Genomic DNA, 18998 nt, shown 5'->3' with positions numbered 1-18998 from the left:
CCCTGATTTCTTTGGTCTCTCCATAAGACTTTGGGCCTAATTTTTTAAGGCTCTCCGAGGCTGGAGAGGATACACTTTTACCAGTGAACTTGGGTGATCCAGCAAACCTGGAATGGATATGTTTCAGGATTGAAAATATTTTGCTAACAAATAGCAAATCTCGATCAAGACTGCACATGTATTTTCCTTTACATATAGAGATTGTCTATCCTTTTATTGAAACGTTGGGCTCATTTGGAACAGAACCCATAATCACAGAAGAATGTTCATATTATTCAGTTTTGTTTTCCCTAGGTAGGTGTAGGAAAGATGAAACCAGTTTTCTTAATTGTGTTGGCAAAATAAATAAAATTTTTATAAGGTGATATCTGATGTTAAATAATAATTGTCATAGATCAATATTTAAAATAAAAAAAAAAATTTAAAAAAAATGGCAGATCACGTCTTTTATTATTTCTAGGACCTCTATGGGCTCTATTTATAAATTAATACCGTCAATTCGCTCTTTTCATTCCCTATTTAATGTAAAGTGCTGCGTATTATATTAGCACTATAAAAATCCTGTTTATTAATATTAATAATAATATTTTATACAGATAGCGTTTCCTGTGACAGCTGTGCACTTTTGAGATTAGCCACTAGGTGGCAGAAGGAGTCATTGTTTTATTAGGAACTGAAATGGGAAGTGTAGAGAAATTGGACTATTCTTCAGCGAATTTTACATGAATTAACAGGGGAATAATTTATAAATAGAGCCCTGTGTGTCTCTATTAATGCTTTGTTTGTGTATTTATTTTATTCCATTGACATTATGACATCAATAATTTTATTCTTTATATTATTATAATTAATACTATAATTCTGATTAGTATTATAGGTATACCTAGGAAATCCCACAAGGCTGAGATAACCCATGCTGATGCTGGTGAGTCAAAGTGAGGTCCATGGGCAAAATATTGGTAATTAGGCAGTATACTCATTTGTATTTTGCTTCAGGACAAAAGTGCAAATGTTAATTTTGTATCAATAGGTAAAAATGGCTTTTATAGAGCAGATGAGATGATGTCTACAGGAAGTGTCACTGTCATTGTCCTTGGCAAACTCTCATCATTTAAATGAACACTAAAATTGCCAAGATAATATGATTTGATGAGCGAATACATAAAACTGAAGGACATGATGGACATTAAGACAGAACAAGTGATAAGCTTCATTTGTACTTGTCTGACCTTGATCGGTGTACAGTGCACGGATGCTGCAGGAGGATCCCATCCAAAATATCATCTGTGGGTGGACGGAATATCACAACTTTTTGGGAAGAGAGGTATTTTCTAATTTGAGTTATGTAAGCAAATAGATTGCCCCACCACACTCTGTTTTGCAGGCCATAAAATATATAGACACAAAAAACAATTGGTAATCCAAAAGTGATTATTCCACTAAAATGTTTCCTTTCTATTCCCTTTTTAAAAAGCAAATGGAATAAATTAAGGGCACTTTATAAAGGATACATAATGTATATATTATAGAGGTGTATATATTCACCCAACAGAGGGACAATTCCTCATCAGAGACAGTTGGGAGGTATGAAGAGGAACAGTCGGTCCCAGTCAGAAGTAAGTGGAAGGTATGAATAAAGACAATTCCTCCAAATCAGGGAGAGTCGGGAGATATGAAGAGGGGCTGCCCTTCCAAATTAGGGATGGGGGGGTTATAATATGGGATAGCCCATCCAAATTAGAGACATATGGGAGGTATGAAGAGGGACAGTCCCTCCAATTAGGGGCATTTGGGAAGTTTGAAGAACAGCACCCCAAATTAGAGAGATGGGGGGCTATAATAAGGGACAGCCACTCCAAATAAGGGATAGTTGGGAGGTTAATCATGGACATTTTGGATATATGAAGGACAGTTCCTCCAAATCATGGACAGCTAGGAGATATTATTATTATTATTAATATTATTATTAATATAATTATATGGGGATGACATATTACACAACACTTTACAAAGTCCATAGTTATGTCACTAGCTGTCCCTATGAAGAGGAATTGTCCTTCCAATCCAAGGACAGTTGGGAGCTATGAAGAGAGACAGGTCCTCTAAATAAAAGACAGGAGGTATGGAGAGGGACAGTGCTTCCAAATCAGTGCAGGTGGGGGGTATGAGGATAGACAGTCCTTTCAAATCAAGGACAGTTTGGAGGTATGAAGAGGGACAGTCGGTCCCAATCAGAGGCAAATGGAAGGTATGAAGAAAGAGAATTCCTCCAAATCAGGGAGAGTCGGGAGATATGAAGAGGGGCTGCCCTTCCAAATTAGGGATGGGGGGGTATAACAATGGATAGCCCATCCAAATCAGAGTCAGCTGGGAGGTATGAAGAGGGACAGTCCCTCCAAATCAGGGGCATTTGGGAGGTATGACGAAAGACAGTCTTTCCAAACTAGAGACAGCTGGGAGGTATAAATAATAATATTTCAGATATACAGAAGAAAAACCCACAATACTTCACCTCTATCATTTTATTCCAAATGTTTATTGAATTTGTATATATAAAAAACACACAATAACACTTCATAAAATAACACATCTAAAACCTGTAAACAGACAATATCAGAAAGAAATTATTACAAAACTGAAATTAATTTTAGACACACCGGATGAATCACTTGGGATATCTTCAGCCACTGTGGGCCGTATTCAGGTTTAAACCGTTAGCAGAGTAACTTTAAGAATAAACCATCATGAAAACAGCGGCTGATACAAATCAGAAATGAGACATCCGGTGTGCTGACATAAAAGTACAGAAATGTTGAGGACATACAAAACGCTACAATGAATTGTCTACGTGAATTAAAAATACTTCCAGCGCTGTGTGCTTTTGTGGAAGGATAACAACCCCCAATATTGGGCACAGTGATGAGCATTGCAAACGGCATGAAAACCTTGGCCTTGCAATGAAACATTGCTGTGTGTTTTATATCTATTACTGCAATGCACTTTAAAGCACAATTGGTGGTGCAAAGCCGTTGGTTTTGATTGGCACTCCAACACACCTTCCAAATAATTTTCAGGAAATCCCTTCTATAATTCCTATATCCCCAGCTCACAGTATATTAGTGTGGTCAGTGGGAAGAATTCCTCTTACATTGCTGGCCATCGGGGAGAATGTCACCCTTACAGATACCCAAAAACATAATTGGGGTCACTTATACTGACCTGAGAGGTGCAAACTGCTCATTGCTCAAGGGACCCCCAGCAACCTCTAGAGGAACGCTGGTTGGGAAACTGGTTTGGATAATAAAATCTAGACTTCAGACAATCTTTTTTTCTTTTTCAGTGCTGGTATGTTATTTTTATATTAGTTTACCATATATTTAATTCCATATAAAAAAAAGACTTAACCACTTTATGGTGATCAGGAGAAACGGGGAAAATCTCCACTTTCTGCTCAATATTGGAGGTTTTACATAATTTATAAACAGTAGAAAACACTGAATCATGAAACGTTGAAATACTAACATTCTTAATAATACATATTGAATACAAAAATAGTGAAATTATATATACACAATATAACATAGGCAATAGGAAGAGAAAAACTAGTATTCTGCTATCTGTCTAGGGTAGGATTTCTGCATAGCAATACTGTTTGGCATTTTTCCCAGAATCATATATTTAAAATCCACCCCACGTCTGGTCAGTGAGTCAGTATAATACAGAGAATAAATAGAACGTTGTGTACAGAAGATGGATGTTTGAAGTCACCGGGTCCCCTGGCGGTATTATGTCTTCCAATAATGGAACAGCTGCATTCAAAGCAAAAACCTCCGCGCTGAAATATAGAACTTTGATTGCGAACAGTATGAGAGCTATCTGTCGGGGATCGGCTGTGCCAGGGACATACGTCTGTATCGCTCAGAGAACATTGAGAGGAGTTTATCATGTGCTGGATTGTTGGAGGAAGTGAAATAAGCTACAGGATCGGCCCAAAAATAGTTGGAGATCGGTGGGCTTTTTAAGATTCTGGGAGCTTCATTTGCCACCCAATTTTGTGTTTTAGTTATAATCTACATAACATAAAATAAATAAATCCATCAGGATGGGGGTGATGGGCACAGCAGGTATGCAAACCCAAGAACTTGGCACAGGCATGGACGGTACTCATAATGGGCACAGTAGGTGTGCAAACCCAGGGATTTGGCAGAGGGATGGGGGGGTACTCCTCATAGTGGGCACAAAAGATATACAAGCCTGGGAACTTGGCACAGGGATGAAGGACACTCCTCATAATGAGCACAGCAGCTCTGCAGACCCAGGAATTCGGCACAGAGATGGTGGTATTCCCTCATAATGGGCACAGCAAGTGTGCAGAGATTTCACCAATGAAGTCACTGAGTGGGCAGGGATAGAGTAAACCCCTCACATTGGGCACAGGAGGTGTACAGACCCAGGGACCTGGCACAGAAAAGGATGGAGTCCCTCATAATTGGGCACAGCAGTGTACAGACCAAGGGACTTAGGGCAAGGATAGAGAAAAAGCCATCATGTTGGCCACAGGAGGTGTACAGACCAAGGATATTGGCACAGGAATGGAGGGAGCCCCTACTAATGTGTAAAGCAGGTTTACAGACCCAGTTAATCAGGGCAAGGATAGGGCAAACCCCTCATAAAAAGGGCACATCAGGTGTATAGACCCAGGAAGTTGGCACAGGGATAGAGGCAAGCCCTCATAATGGGCACAGCAGGTGTACAGACCCAGGAACTTATCACAGAGATGGTGGTAACCCCTCATAATGGGCGCAGAAAGTGTGCAGATCTCACCAATAGCCCTTAAGAGTTCAAAGAAACCATTTTTAACTCTGCAGCCCCTTCCACACAAAATGAAATAACAATTGTGGAAAGACTGACTCTGTAAAGAGTGCAGCCGCAGAGGAATCCATCTTTTTGCATATCACGTGGACTTCTGATGACCTGTTGGGGCCCCATATCAATCACCTCAACCTCATGCCCAGTATGAATAAATCTGCACCATCATTCCATTAACAAAAGAACTCATTCTCATTAGATAGGATCCTGAATTGGCTATAAAGGGACCCCTATACCAGTCCACAAAGCAAACTAATAGCCTTAGAACCCCGGTGACTTAAAGTGTATGTCAAGGCAAAAAAAAAAACAAACATTCAGTCCAGCTTTGCAATTTTGCCCAATTTTCCCCACTTTACATACATCCACGGGTTTTCCTTTCAATGCTGCTGCCTTGATTCCCAATGCCTCTTGGGAGATGTAGATCTGGGGGTGCACCTATGACAATAGGAACTGACCTACCAACAGATACCCCTGAAATAATAATGTCACGGGGTATAATAACAGCTGTTTCTAGATACAACATCATGGTGCATGTTCTAGAGGGAGGGGGTAGCTTGAGGTAATTTGGATCATACCCGGACATACACTTTACCATCCAACATTTAATGAACACATAAGAAGAATGCAGTCCCAACATCATCATACTCACTTTGCATACCACAAATGTATAATAATACAATCAAAATGCAGTAAAAAGAATATAAAATAGTGTAGATTTTATAGAAAAGAATAACATACAGAATAGATGAAATGTCTCCCTGTCCTGAAATCAAGCTGTTATAGAAATTCAGGTTTAACCCATTAAAAGTTAATTTAGGATTACACCGTCATGAGGACCAGCTTCATCAGGGCCGTGAGAATATTCCATCTGTCCTGCTACAGAGAGAAGATATAAAAGAGCTCACACACAAAGGGGGCAATCGGCCCTGTAAAATATATCAAAAGTCCAAAAGCAGAAATCTCATATAGTGCAGCTTACCAGTGCTCAGATATGGCGGCTGCATTAGTTTTTCTTTTCAGTTATTCCTATGGTTGTTGCATAGACCAGACTCGCACATTTCGGCCTTTCTTCATTACATGGTGGACTGATAGGAATAAAGTTCTTTGTGCTTTCTTTTCAACTCCCACTCACACAGTTGGCAGGACCAACAGATATTTTCTGTACTTGCTGAAAATCTCCATAGCCAAAAGATAAAACAAATGCAGCCAACACATCATAGGACTGGTAAGCGTCAATATTTTTGGGACCGAGTCACTTTAAAAACATTTCAGATACCAATTTAATGCATAGATACCCAGAATGGAACTTAAGGGATCATTCATACTGGGAACGTGAATGTTAGTAATTTGATTGGACTGGAGAATGTCTTTGGGCACCAAGCAAGGATGGTTTCTGACAATTTTTCAAATATTAATTAGGGGTCCCAAATGCACAATATTCCAGCTCCCTGCATCCCAACCATTCTGTAATTTGGGGCCCTGGTTGAGGTGGAGGCTCATTTTGCCCCCCCTTACAAATGGCCCTTAACACCAAGTCTTGTATTGAACGCTGGCGGGAAACTGGATGATGTAGAATGATGTAGAGGGAGTTATGGAGGTTTGGAGGGTACGGCATTTTTTAGTGCATTTTAGAAGGGTGAGAATAAACCCAACCTGCCACTTCAATAAAGACTTGCCTACTCTATTATTCAATAGCCAAGAATTAAAAAATGTTTTCTTGGCTATATTATTATTTCAGTTCCTATTAAAACAATGACTCGTTCTGCCACCTAGTGGCCAAATCTAAAAGTGCACAGCTGTCACATTAGGAAATGCTATCTATAAATGAAAATGATGAACTTAAAGGGGAACGAATTATAAGGAGAGAGAAAAGGGGCATTTTCTTGATCTGATCTGCATCAAAGAAAAAATCCCAGATATATTTCCCCTCCCAACAAAATGGAGGTTTTTAAATATAACCTTTCAAAATACACTTTAAATCAATAAAAGGTAGTATTTACCCCCTCCTTTTTTACAGCATTGTGTTTACTACTACAGCACAAGGGGGCGCTGCTGTGCCACCACATTATTATGGATAATATATCATCCTGGCACCAATCTGGACAATGCAACCTGATCCATGATAAGGAAATACAATATTAGAGTTTACCTTCAGCTACATAGGAATTGATCTAGAATAGCTGACTTGGACCTCTTCTCCTTTTTTGCCCCCTTCATTGCTCACCCTATTAATATACAAATTCCCTGACCAATAGGGAGGCTGCAAAGGTCAAACGGGTAGGACCAAGCTGGAAAATTGTATAAACTTCATACGTCTATATTTGTGGATCTAGTGGCCCTTCAGATACCAGGTGACCCTGAATTATATATTATTTATCACATGCACTGTGTGGATTACCCAGGTTTGTGGCAGGATTACGTTATCATCTGTTGTAAAATATTCAACATAGTGTTTATAATTTACATAGCTCCTCCAGGACGGGGTTGGCTCTTATGGAACCTATTGCACCAAAAACAAAGGGTAAAGGAACAATATATTAAAAAAATACTATACAACAAGTTGATTATTTTCAAGGTCTCAGTAGGAACTGCCCCAGATAACTCATATGAAGCAATCAGATACAAGCCAGCACTGAAAACTTGGCACATGGCAAATGAAGGCTAGATCTGATTGGCTGCCATGCCTCGTAATTTTATCAGCAGGACCTGTGCGGTAACACACAACCAGCAATACAAGAGTTAGTGTTGGTGGCCCCATGAAAGATGAGTAAGGGTTAGTATTACATATCACAATGGAATCTCTATGTATAGAGGGAGATCCAACATTTCTGGAGTGTTTGACTAGGAATCCAAAAACGGTTTTGCTTTCTCAAGCCCTTCTTTAAGAAATTTCACATAAGTGGAGGTGGATACGTCCTCTAAGCCATCGGTAAAACTGAACAAGCTGGTGTCCACGTCCTCGGGCTTCACAGAAGTGATATCTAAGAAGTAGTTGGCATTAATATGATGGACTACGGTTCCATTGGGAAGACAAATCATCATTTCCACTGGGAAATTGTATTTCTCCATGTGAAGAGCAGCAAATTTTGCATACATATTGTTCTCCTGGTTATTTTGGAGTTCCTCGAGTTCCTTCACCAGCGACCAACTGCTGACGAAACTCTCGTTGAGCAAAGCGAGGACGGGCAAACTCTCTAGGACGGTCTCCCGGAGAGTTCGCCCCGAACCTCAGCAGGACTGATCATCCAAGGCACCCCAAAGTAAGATGGAGTGGACGAGTTTCTTTTCGGCAGAAGCTCTATCAAAAGCTTCCGTGAAAGAAAGGTATGAGACCTTCTTGAAGGGGTACATGGTGACCTCAAGTTTTTTGGCAGCTTCCTCCCAGCTTATTTCGGACTGCCAAATAATCTCATCAAAGACAAACTCTAAAGGTCCGCCATTGGCGTCCTGGCTGTCAATGACATCTCCATTCTCATCATAGATGACTGAAGGGACAGATGGGCCCAAGGATTCTATTTCCATCTGAGGCAAGTAGCCAATGTCCACTTCCATATTACTACTCTCACTTGCTCCATACAACCATTCCATATCGACGTTCAAAGTGCGGTTATTAGGGACGTACAGCTTGAAATATCTCACATGGGAGCCATCTTTGGATATTACAATATGACCAGTGAACTGACCTGGAGAAAACCAAAATGGGTAATTGGGTGGTTCGTTCAGCTGGAACTCGGCGTGAATCCGGAAAACAATGTCATAATAGAAGTCACCGATGGCTCGGATGCAAGCCACCGAACCTTGAGGAGCGAATCTGGTTTTGATGAATGGACGATGATGGAACATGGACAAAAGTTTATGGATGATGACTTCTTTGCCCTTTGGAGGAGGGGGGTAAATCCGGTTATTGGGCAGATAGCCGGTGAAGATATTTAACTCGCTTGGTATAATCCACCAAGGATCTCCCAGATTCAATTTGTGCTTTGGCGGGAGAAAGGCTTTAAACTGTTTGGCAAAAAAAACAGTGGTTGGCGTCACTGGGACGGTCCAGTTTCTCAATCCTGAAAGAGCGCTGTTGGTGATCCCTAAAAATCCATCCTTGCTTTTGGTCATAGTTTCCAAGAGCAATGGCTGGAAATGGGCAGCCACCGATAAGGTTTCCCCATGGGGGTCCAGGTCTTCTTCCTCCTCGTAGTCGGACGCTGGTGTAATCCCGGTGAGTTTTTCAGCTATGGGTTTAAACTCCTCAGGACTTATATACAAATCCTTGTTACTATCCAAGGAAGAGAAAAGGAAAAGACCTTCAGTGCCAAGCGCCCGAAGAGCCACCTCCTGCTGCTTCACCAGTTCATTATCGCGGTATAACTTTACCCCAATGAGCAGGGCAATTACTAAACAAACCAACATTGTCCTTTTAAAGACTTTATAACAAAATGACGGCTTCTTTTCTTCCTTGCTTTTTTCTTTCGCCATAGTTTCCTGATGCACGCCATTTTCAGATTCCTTGGCTTTTTTTCTCTTCCGAAGGTCAGTGGTCATATCTGCAATTAACAAGAAATCACAAAATCACCAGATTCCTAAATTTCAAATTTAAATTATAACCAACTATAATGCCAGGATATTGGGCTCAGTATACATTATTATTATTGTTGTTATTAATAAACATTTTTATAGCCCCAACATAATACGTAGCGCTGTACAATAAATAGGGGTTGCAAATGCCAGACAGATACAGACAGTGACACAGGAGGAGGAGAGGACCCTACCCTGAAGAGCTTACAATCTAAGAGGTAGGGGAAGTTACACACACATTAGGAGAGGAATATGGAATGGTGGGAAGTAATGAGGGTTTAAAAGACAAAAGAAGACGGGTAGGTGAGTATGAAAAGATGGATTTTGAGACCTTTTTAAATAAGCAGAAAGTAGGAACAAGCTGAATAGGATAAGGAAGACCATTCCAGAGAGTCGGGGCAGCTCTAGAAAAGTCTTAGAGCCGTGCATATGATGAGGTTATGAGTGAGGAAGTCATTAGTAGGTCATTGGAGGAGTAAAGAGAGCAGCAAGGGGTGTATTTTTCTATCAGGTAAGTGGGACAAGAACTTTCTGACCTTTCTGCCCCGATAGAAAAATCCCCTCTAGCCGCTCTCTTTGCTTGTCCAATACCCTACTAATGATTTCCTCAGTCATAACCTCATCACACGCACAGATCCAAGACTTTTCTAGAGCTGCCCCGACTCTCTGGAATGGTATTCCTCGTCCTATTTGGCTTGCTCCTACTTTCTGCACTTTTAAAAGAGCCCTCAAAACCCAACGCTTCAACCTCACCTACCCGTCTTCTTCTGTCTCCTAAACCCTCACTACTCACCCACCATTCCATATCCCCCTCCTATTGTGTGATACTTCCCCCACCTCCTAGATTGTAAGCTCTTCGGGGCAGGGTCCTCTCCTCCTCCTGTGTCGCTGTCTGTATCTGTCTCACATTTGCAACCCCTATTTATTGTACAGCGCTGCGTAATATGTTGGCACTATATAAATCCTGTTTATTAATAATAATATTATGGGAAATCCCAAATATTTGAGTTGTCACCAAGACAAGAATAGGAAATCTTGCTAACAATATTTAATGTACAGCACTACATAATATGTTGGTGCTATTTAAATACAGTTTATAATTAATAATGATAATAATATATAATGATAAATTTATATAATGATAAAAATGTTCTTTTTTTCATTTGTCTTTGTACTATGCCCCAACTGCTCAGCGCCCCTGTATTGTGACACAACTTTTCAGTAACTATCCAGAAACAGCTGGGTGGTTACTGATATATGCCGGGTGGTGCGCCCGGCTAAAAGGGGCCGGGGAGAACATTGCATAAGGTAATGAAGGTGCTTATGAGAGTGTTGGCTTTGCTGCAGTGACAATCTGGAATGCCACAAGGTCTGATGCTTGAGTACCTGTCCATGTCCTCTGGTTCCCCCATTGAATTCTTATCCCGTTGGGAAAGGAAACAAGATTGGCACCACAGCCCACAAGTTACAGATTTCCGAATTTCTATTCGTTAATTATAAAGTGCTTTCTGAACAAAAGCAATGCTTGCACAGGGCGGCTTCTACTAATGCAATGTACAGCGTGTGCGTCAGATCGCTTGCTTGCCATTCATTGTTGGTGGCACCCGAAAGCCACCTTCCCAACCCCCTACAGTGCATTGCGTGGCTTCATCCGATACTCGTCAGCATTGAAGAGAACCTAAACCCAGCCGATGCTCACCTGTCCCTGATCCGTCACAGGTGCTGCCATCTTCTTCCTTCTGATCTTCGGCCACCTTGATTGACTCCAACGCAGTCCTGGCACCTGCATGTGAAGCCGGGATTATCCCTGACAACAAACTTACCAAACTGTTCTGTGCTGCAGTTCTGTAGCACTTACAGGTCCTGTCCCTCCCCCAAGGAATATAAGCAAGGAGGAGCAGCAGATGGCTGATGAGCTCCTCTCTCTTTCCCTCCAATTGCAGCACAACTAGCTGCCTCCCTGTCCTGCTTCTCCCCACCCCCAATCTGAGCCCTGCTGTACAAGGACTTCCATGTCAAGTCCCCTTCAAATACTTGCACTGCTTGTACGGATGAATGAATGCGGAGCAGCCATATATTGGGCCTGGAGTTCATCTTGAAGTGGAACAGATGAATGGTTACTTTTGGCTCGCTGGAGATGAATGAACTGAGCGCCGGACCGTTCACTAAGCTCATAAAAATCGAATTAAGTGCAATATCAGCCTGCAGGCTTTAACCTCGGCCAGTGACCTTCACATGTTCCAGAGCAGAATGGCGGCGAGCCATGGCAAGGGAGAGATATGAATCTTGCGGCACTGCAGAGCAGAGACAGATTGGGAGACTGCAGCCCGGATTATAAATTATTAGCAATGCGCCAGTATCGGGGGTCCCACAGTCCGATGATTAAAGGAGGACCACGATTCTGATAAAGCTGTGGTCTGTGTCTGATAGGGGTGGGGTTTGACATATTTGCATATATGCAAATATATACATCCTCATCCTATACCGCTCTTACCTGGATTCCAATATTCAAAGTGTAATTCGCAGTCTGGCCGCACCTTCTCTATGCTGTGTGAAAGGCACAATGGTGACACCCAATGGGAGAACAACTGGGTCTTAGAGGGCAAATTAAAATCCCCCCCCCCCCACACATTTTCTAATTGGTTAAAAGGACATGGACTAGTACAATGGGATCAGGAGAAATTGGAGGAAACTTGTCCTAGAGAATCAAAATTAAAATATAGGAAAACAACATGATTGTATTTTTTTTTTAAATCACTTGGGGCATGTTCTCACCAACCCTCTGACCACTGCATCCAGCAATACTATGATTATATTCAGGAGCTTTACAGTCATCATGGTGGCTTTATTATACTTTAATATCACAGTTTAACTACAAACTTTATAGAACCTCTTTCACTTGTGACATGTACCCAAGGCCTTCCCTCCAAAGAAACATTTCAGTGACAATACCATAATCCGGGGTTTGCAATGCTGAAAAGTGCTCAGATAATGAATGTGAATAGCATTCAGTGCACTAGTCTCCATGCCACGGCCTGATAAAGAATTATTATGAGAATGATTGGGTAAACCAGTGAATGTTTTATTACAAATAACAAATGCAATAATATAGAGTTATCAATGCAATATTATGGGGTCATAAGTGGCCTGGGCATCTTTCACTTGTGACATGTGCCCATAGCCTCTCCTCTAAAAAAAAATGTTGGTGACAATACCATGTTCAGAGTTTGCAAATGCTGAATAGCGCTCAGATAATGAATGTGAATGCCATTCAACGCATACTCTATGAGTGCAGGCTACGTGTGGACTAAACCCTAGGGGGCGACTCCATGACACCCTCAGCCTAAGCTCAGGGGGTTAAAAACTGCTGGATCCTGGGGATCTCCATGGCGGTGTCGGGATTGAACCAGAAAAGCCCAGCTTTGAGCATTTCTAGGTTCAGAGCTGTAACTCCCTAGCACCCTGGCTGGGATAGAAGTCAAATGAACACAGCCCATGCTTCATTCACTTTACCACATTCCAGGGGCCTAATATACTTCTTATGTCTCCCCGAAGAGCACCTGTCACCTGCACCAAGCGGGAGGGGCCCCTTTACCATAGTGACAACACGTGTTCAATTGGAACAAAGAGACAGAGTGTTGTCACCCTTTTACAGGAAGAGCCTGAACATGGCCCTGGTCTGGGGCAAAACCATCTGTTGCCCATCATCCTATAGGGGCCAATCCTTCCAGCTTTACAATTTCTGTACAATCTCCATCTGCACTACACTGATGGTGAATTATACAATCAGATTGTATAGTGCACAGCTTAGGAGAAAATAAATGTTCAATGTACTTTTGCAATAGATAGAAAAATCAATTTGCAGAATTGGAATATTTTATAGCTGTGAATATTTTTCCCTGCGCAGTTGTCACCATCACACTACAGAGCGCAATATTCATTCCCTGCACCTAGACACATTGATAAAATATATCCGACCCCCTGCTCGTGTAATTGGTCAGTGTAGGGAGTCATAAAGTTGAAATCGGAAACAAGTCAGATTTTGCTACTTTCTCAGCCAATCATCTGCTCCAAATTCTGATATTGCTAGAATATTGGGAGCACAATGGGTACCCATTCCCTGGCCCCATGTGGTTCCGAAATATGGGTCACGAAATCAACAATGTGGGAAGAAACTAAGTGCTCCTCTTGCTTGGTGGGTCCTATCCTGAGACCCCCACTGGCCAAACATTTTGCATGCCTGGGGCCACATTCATGCCAGAGGGCAATCCTTGAGGGGAGGATGCCAGCGAATTGCCAGCTTTTTCTGATTGGGTCACTTTTTCCTATTCCAGCTTTGAAGCCAAACCCAGGGGTCCCAACCAGGTGCTATGAAAGTGGCCCCAGGGCTCCTCAATTTGCATGACAAATTTACCCCCCTTATGGGGACCTGGAGTCTTCAGTACCCTAAAAATCTCAGGTCACACCACCCTTCTGGAGTAGTCTTACTCAGATTGGGAAGAGGGGTCCAGTGATGCCCCCTTTGCTGGGCAGCAATCACACTGAAATGTGATAATAAACCCCCCAGCCCAAATATCACCATCATTATAATAATATATTATCCAATCAGAATGCAGAGCGTTTCTAAACACCAATCACAGCCGTCAATTCATCACAATGATACAATGTAACAATCAGAGAAATAAAATCTTCCTCTTACCTCCCAATCCCAGGCAGACTGAGCAGCTCTGCACCCCTAACACAGGCTGCCCCCATCTGATGGCTTTATGGGGGGAGCCCAAATCTTCATCAACTGGTATATCACCCCTTAAACCGCCCTAATAGATCTCCACATAATTAACTGCCCCAGTATAATCCACAATATATTTTATTAGAGTAATGAATATGAAAAATAAAGCCTAAATTGACCATATCCCCCCGCAGCTCTGATATAATGGTACAGTCCGGGGAGAAGCCTACGTGCTGCAGCCAGGCCCCTCTGTGTTAACCCTTTCATCACCGGAGGGAATTCTCTGCTGGGGGCGGATAGGAGACATCTGGTGCAGCTGTTTGGCTGTGAATTGCAGTGACAACATTGTGCCTGGGGCAGAGGGAGGTGTCACAGCACCCATGTCTAATGAGATCAGAACATCTGGAAGAATGCCTGACTTCCAGGGACTATGGAGAAGAAAAGGTTATTATTTCAGAAATGATCATCAGCACTGTTTTTTTGCAGAATAAATGTAATTATTTCACCAGGTTATGATTAATAATGTTCCCTGGCCACACACATTACAATCTGATTGTACAATCGCTATACAATTGTCTTTGGATTTAGCAACAGTTATTCAGTATAAAAATTTTCCATTATTTCAAATTTCAAAAATAAAAAACTCCTTAGAAATTATAAATATTATTAATAAACAGGATTTATATAGCGCCAACATATTACGCAGCGCTGTACATTACATAGGGATTGCAAATGACTCAGGAGGAGTAGAGGACCCTGACCCCAAGAGCTTACAATCTTGGAGACAATAATACTTGCATACCATACATAAAAGACACAATCGCCCCTCTATGATCTTCATCCGCCTTTTTTATTTTATTTTTTCCTTGGTGAGCCCATGTGGTCCCAGCTGCAAACATTTCATTTGGAGCAGTGATCACGCATGCGCTGGATGTGGCAGCCATATTGGGAATTTGTTACGCATGGGCAGCCAGCAGCACAGATCAGCCTTGTGCAGTCACCACATCCAGCGCATGTGCGAGCAACACTGCAAAGGTGAAGGTGCATGAGCAGCCGGAGTCCAAGAACGCTCATGCTCAGCCTACAATATTCTTCCCTATGCTGGAGAATTGGAATGGACAATGCTGGAAAATTGGTGAAAGTTTAGCTGTAAAGTGTCCCTTTGACCCCAATTTTTTTAGTTTTTAGGCAGATGTGACAAAAAGTGGGCCCCTGGGCAGAACTGACTTTGGACCGTCCCATCGAATTAACTTGGGGTCCCTGTTGGCTGAGGAGGGGGCCCTCATGCAATGGCACACTTTGCACCTCCCTATGTTCACCCCTGCCTGATCCATGTATTGCTGCTGTGTCCTTGCTGGGAAGATTTCCCCTTTCTATTTATCTATAGTTCAATATGAAAATCCCCCCCTAGCCGTTCTCTCCAATAACCTACTAATGACTTCCTCACTTATAACCTCCTCACACGCACGGCTCCAAGACTTTTCTAGAGCTGCCCCGACTCTCTGGAATGGTCTTTCTCATCCTATTCTGCTTTTTCCTACTTTCTGCTCATTTAATGGAGCCCTCAAAACCCAACGCTTCAACCTCACCTACCCGTCTTCTTCTGTCCCCTAAACCCTCACTACTTCCCACCATTCCATACCCCCCTCCTTTTGTGTGATACCTCCCCCACCTCCTAGATTGTAAGCTCTTCGGGGCAGGGTCCTCTCCTCCTCCTGTGTCACTGTCTGTATCTGTCATTTGCAACCTCTATTTAATGTACAGCTCTTCATAATATGTTAGCGCTATATAAATCCTGTTTATTATTAATAATAATATTATGGGAAATCCCAAATATTTGAGTTGTCACCAAGACAAGAATAGGAAATCTTCCAACAAGTTCTGGTAACAACTGTCTATTGTTTCCTATGCGCAATGAAAGGTCATCTAACAACATATGGAATCCACATTTGTTCAGTCACTGACATCTGTAATGTCTGATGGGTAGAAACTTTTTTTAAATAGTGCCGACATATTATGCAGCGCTGTACAAAGCCCATAGTCATGTGACTAGCTGTCCCTCAAAATCGCTCGCAATCTAATTTTCCTACCATAGTCATATGTCATTACCGCAGTCTAGGGTTAATTTTGGGGGAAGCCAATTAACCTAACTGTAAGTTTTTGGAATGTGGGAGGAAACCGGAGTACCCAGAGGGAACCCACGCAAACACGGGGAGAACATGCAAACTCCATGCAGATGGAGTCTTGGCCGAGATTCCAACTTGGGGCCCAGCGCTGATTGTTTGTAATGTGTTATATATCATTGGATGATTCTCTCTCCAGATAAAGTCTGTACTGTTAGTGGATTGATTGCCGTCCAATTATTTCTGCTTATTTTACTACCAACCAATCACTACGACGTAGATTGTCATCAGTTATGTATAGAAACCTCTTAAATTGTAAGCTTCTGGGCAGGATCCTCTCCTCCTCCTGTGTCACTGTCTGTATCTGTTTGCAACCCCTATTTAATGTACAGCGCTGCATAATATGTTGGTGCTATCTAAATCCTATTTATATAATAGGAGGGGATTTCCCCGTTCTCCCCAAGAGGGGAAGGGAAGGTTTTCTACCCAATGGGGACAAGGACAGAAGAAATTGGAATAAAATATTACACAGACTTGGGGGTCATTTAGTACGGTCACACCTCTTGGGTCCACCCCGGGTCACCCAGAACTCCCCAAATCTCGCTGACCTCCCCAGATCTCCATGAAACTTCTCTACATTACAGCTAAGTTGGAAATAACAGATCATTTCCTTTGCTCAGGTGTTCTCACTCTTCTCACAGAAGTTTCCTAAATAAATAAATAGGGGCCAATTCACACCCTGGTGATGGGGGGGGAGGGTCACAGGAAATGATGTGTGTGGTTTGTACTTTTGGCTGTTACACACAAGAAACAGAAGAACCAAAAAATCATCCACTGTTTTTTTTTTTTTTAAGTTCATTTTTTTCTATATTAAACATTTGTTTCTTCGGAATAATTATTGATAAAAAATACATTGTTACAAGAAATAAAGAGTGTTTGACATTTTAGAAATAAATATTTTTTTACTGTCACCTTATTTCAGATTATTTATTTCTATACCTAAAATCTAGTTAAAGTTGTACACATTTCTAGTTTTATTTCTAGGAAGATTTCACACTTTAAAAAAATGTAATATTTATTTTATGTATTATTTCTTGTTTTAGGTAAGAGAGTGAGCACAGGTGTGGATGAAGGTAAAAAAAAAGAAATATTAGGAAAAAAAACATCTTTTCTAACTTGGCTACCCATCTTCTTCTGTCTCCTAAAACCCTCATTACTTACTCACTACCCTCCCCCTATTGTGTGCTGCTTCCCCACCTCTTAGATTGTAAGCTCTTCGGGGCAGGGTCCTCTCCTCCTCCTGTGTCACTGTCTGTATCTGTCTGTCATTTGCAATCCCTAATTAATGTACAGTGCTGCTTAATGTATGTTGGCACCAAATAAATACTGTTTATTATTATTATTATTATTATTATTATTATTATTAATAATAATAAAAAGGTTTAACAATTAAAAAATGGAAAAGAAGTGGTGGGAAATGGTCGTGTTATCAATTGATGGAGAACAATTATATAAATTACTAATGAAATAAATGTAAAGGCATCTGATATGAGTGAATGATATTCATCTGCATAATAATAACAAATGCTATCCAATGGACCTATGACTTTCTAAAGTTTATGCAGTGTGAAAATTAGGTTTTCCATTCACAAAGTTTTGTTCCCTCCCTTCTCCCTTTCTTTGGACCTGATTTAATAAAGCTCTCCAAGACTGGAGAAGATAGAGTATCATGGGTGAGCCTGCGTGATCCAGCAAACCTATATAATAGTTAAAACAGCCGAGTGGTTACTGAAAAGTGTCAGGTGGTGCGCCCACCTAAAAGTGAATGGGGAGAACTCAGTGAATCACAACATACATACCCTGCATTATGGTGCATTGCTTTGCTAATAAAGAGTCATGTGTGGATTGGATTATTTTGGTGTGTTAGCACCATTCAAAATAAATAATCTGCTTTAAAGTAAAATTAAACCATCAAACCCCCAAATTTCAACCAGGCAGGTCCTTTATTGCACAAGGTGCAGCTGATGCCCCTTTCTACAAAAGCTTACTTGCTTGGTCTTTTTTATTTAAACTCATCTGACCCTCACATCTTTTTCAACTCCTCTGGGAGTCCCAACTTTGGCCATCTTGACTAAAGGGATGTCGGGATACCTGGCACATCCTGCCATCCTAAACTGAGCTGTGCATACATGCTATGACAAGGGGGTGCCTGTCTCTTCTTTCTTTCCTTTATTTTTTTCTTTCTTCTTCTTTCCTTTTTCTTTCTTTCCTTCCTTCCTTCTTTTTCTTTCTTTCTTTCTCTCTCTCTCTTTCTTTCTTTCTTTTCCTTTATTTTCCTTCCTTTCTTTTCCATCCTTTCTTTCCTTCTTTTTCTCTCTTTTCCCCTCTCCCCTGCTTTCTTTTTCTCCTCCTTCCCTTTTTGCCTGTCTTCTTTCCTTCCTTTCTTTCTTTCCTTCCTTCCTTCCTTCTTTTTCTTTCCTTCTTTTTTTTCTTTCTTTCTTTCCTTCCTTTCTTTCTTTCCTTCCTTCTTTTTCTCTTTCTTTCTTTCCTTCCCTCTTTTCTTTCTCTCTTTCTTTCTTTCCTTCCTTCTTTTTCCTTCCTTCCTTTCTTCCTTTTCTCTCTTTCCCCTCTTCCCTGCTTTCTTTTTCTCCTCCTTCCCTTTTTCTCTCTCTCTCTTTTTTCCCTTGTCTTTCCCCAAAGCAGCTTTC

At 41.4% G+C, this 18998-nt stretch overlaps 1 protein-coding gene across 1 annotated transcript; it reads right to left on the bottom strand.

The window, feature by feature from the left end:
• Window positions 1-2517: 2517 nt before the first annotated feature.
• On the bottom strand, window positions 2518-9522 carry SELENON (selenoprotein N). Its single transcript, XM_072412981.1, has one exon. It carries the CDS (start codon window positions 9403-9405, stop codon window positions 7711-7713), a length of 1695 nt encoding a protein of 564 aa, XP_072269082.1. The 5' UTR covers window positions 9406-9522; the 3' UTR covers window positions 2518-7710.
• Between the last annotated feature and the right edge of the window lie 9476 nt (window positions 9523-18998).

This window comes from Pyxicephalus adspersus, chromosome 5 (genome assembly GCF_032062135.1).
Source record: "Pyxicephalus adspersus chromosome 5, UCB_Pads_2.0, whole genome shotgun sequence".
Taxonomy (NCBI): Eukaryota; Metazoa; Chordata; class Amphibia; order Anura; family Pyxicephalidae; genus Pyxicephalus; species Pyxicephalus adspersus.
Note: the sequence above shows the minus strand (reverse complement) of the source record. Positions and strands in the feature narration are given on the sequence as shown.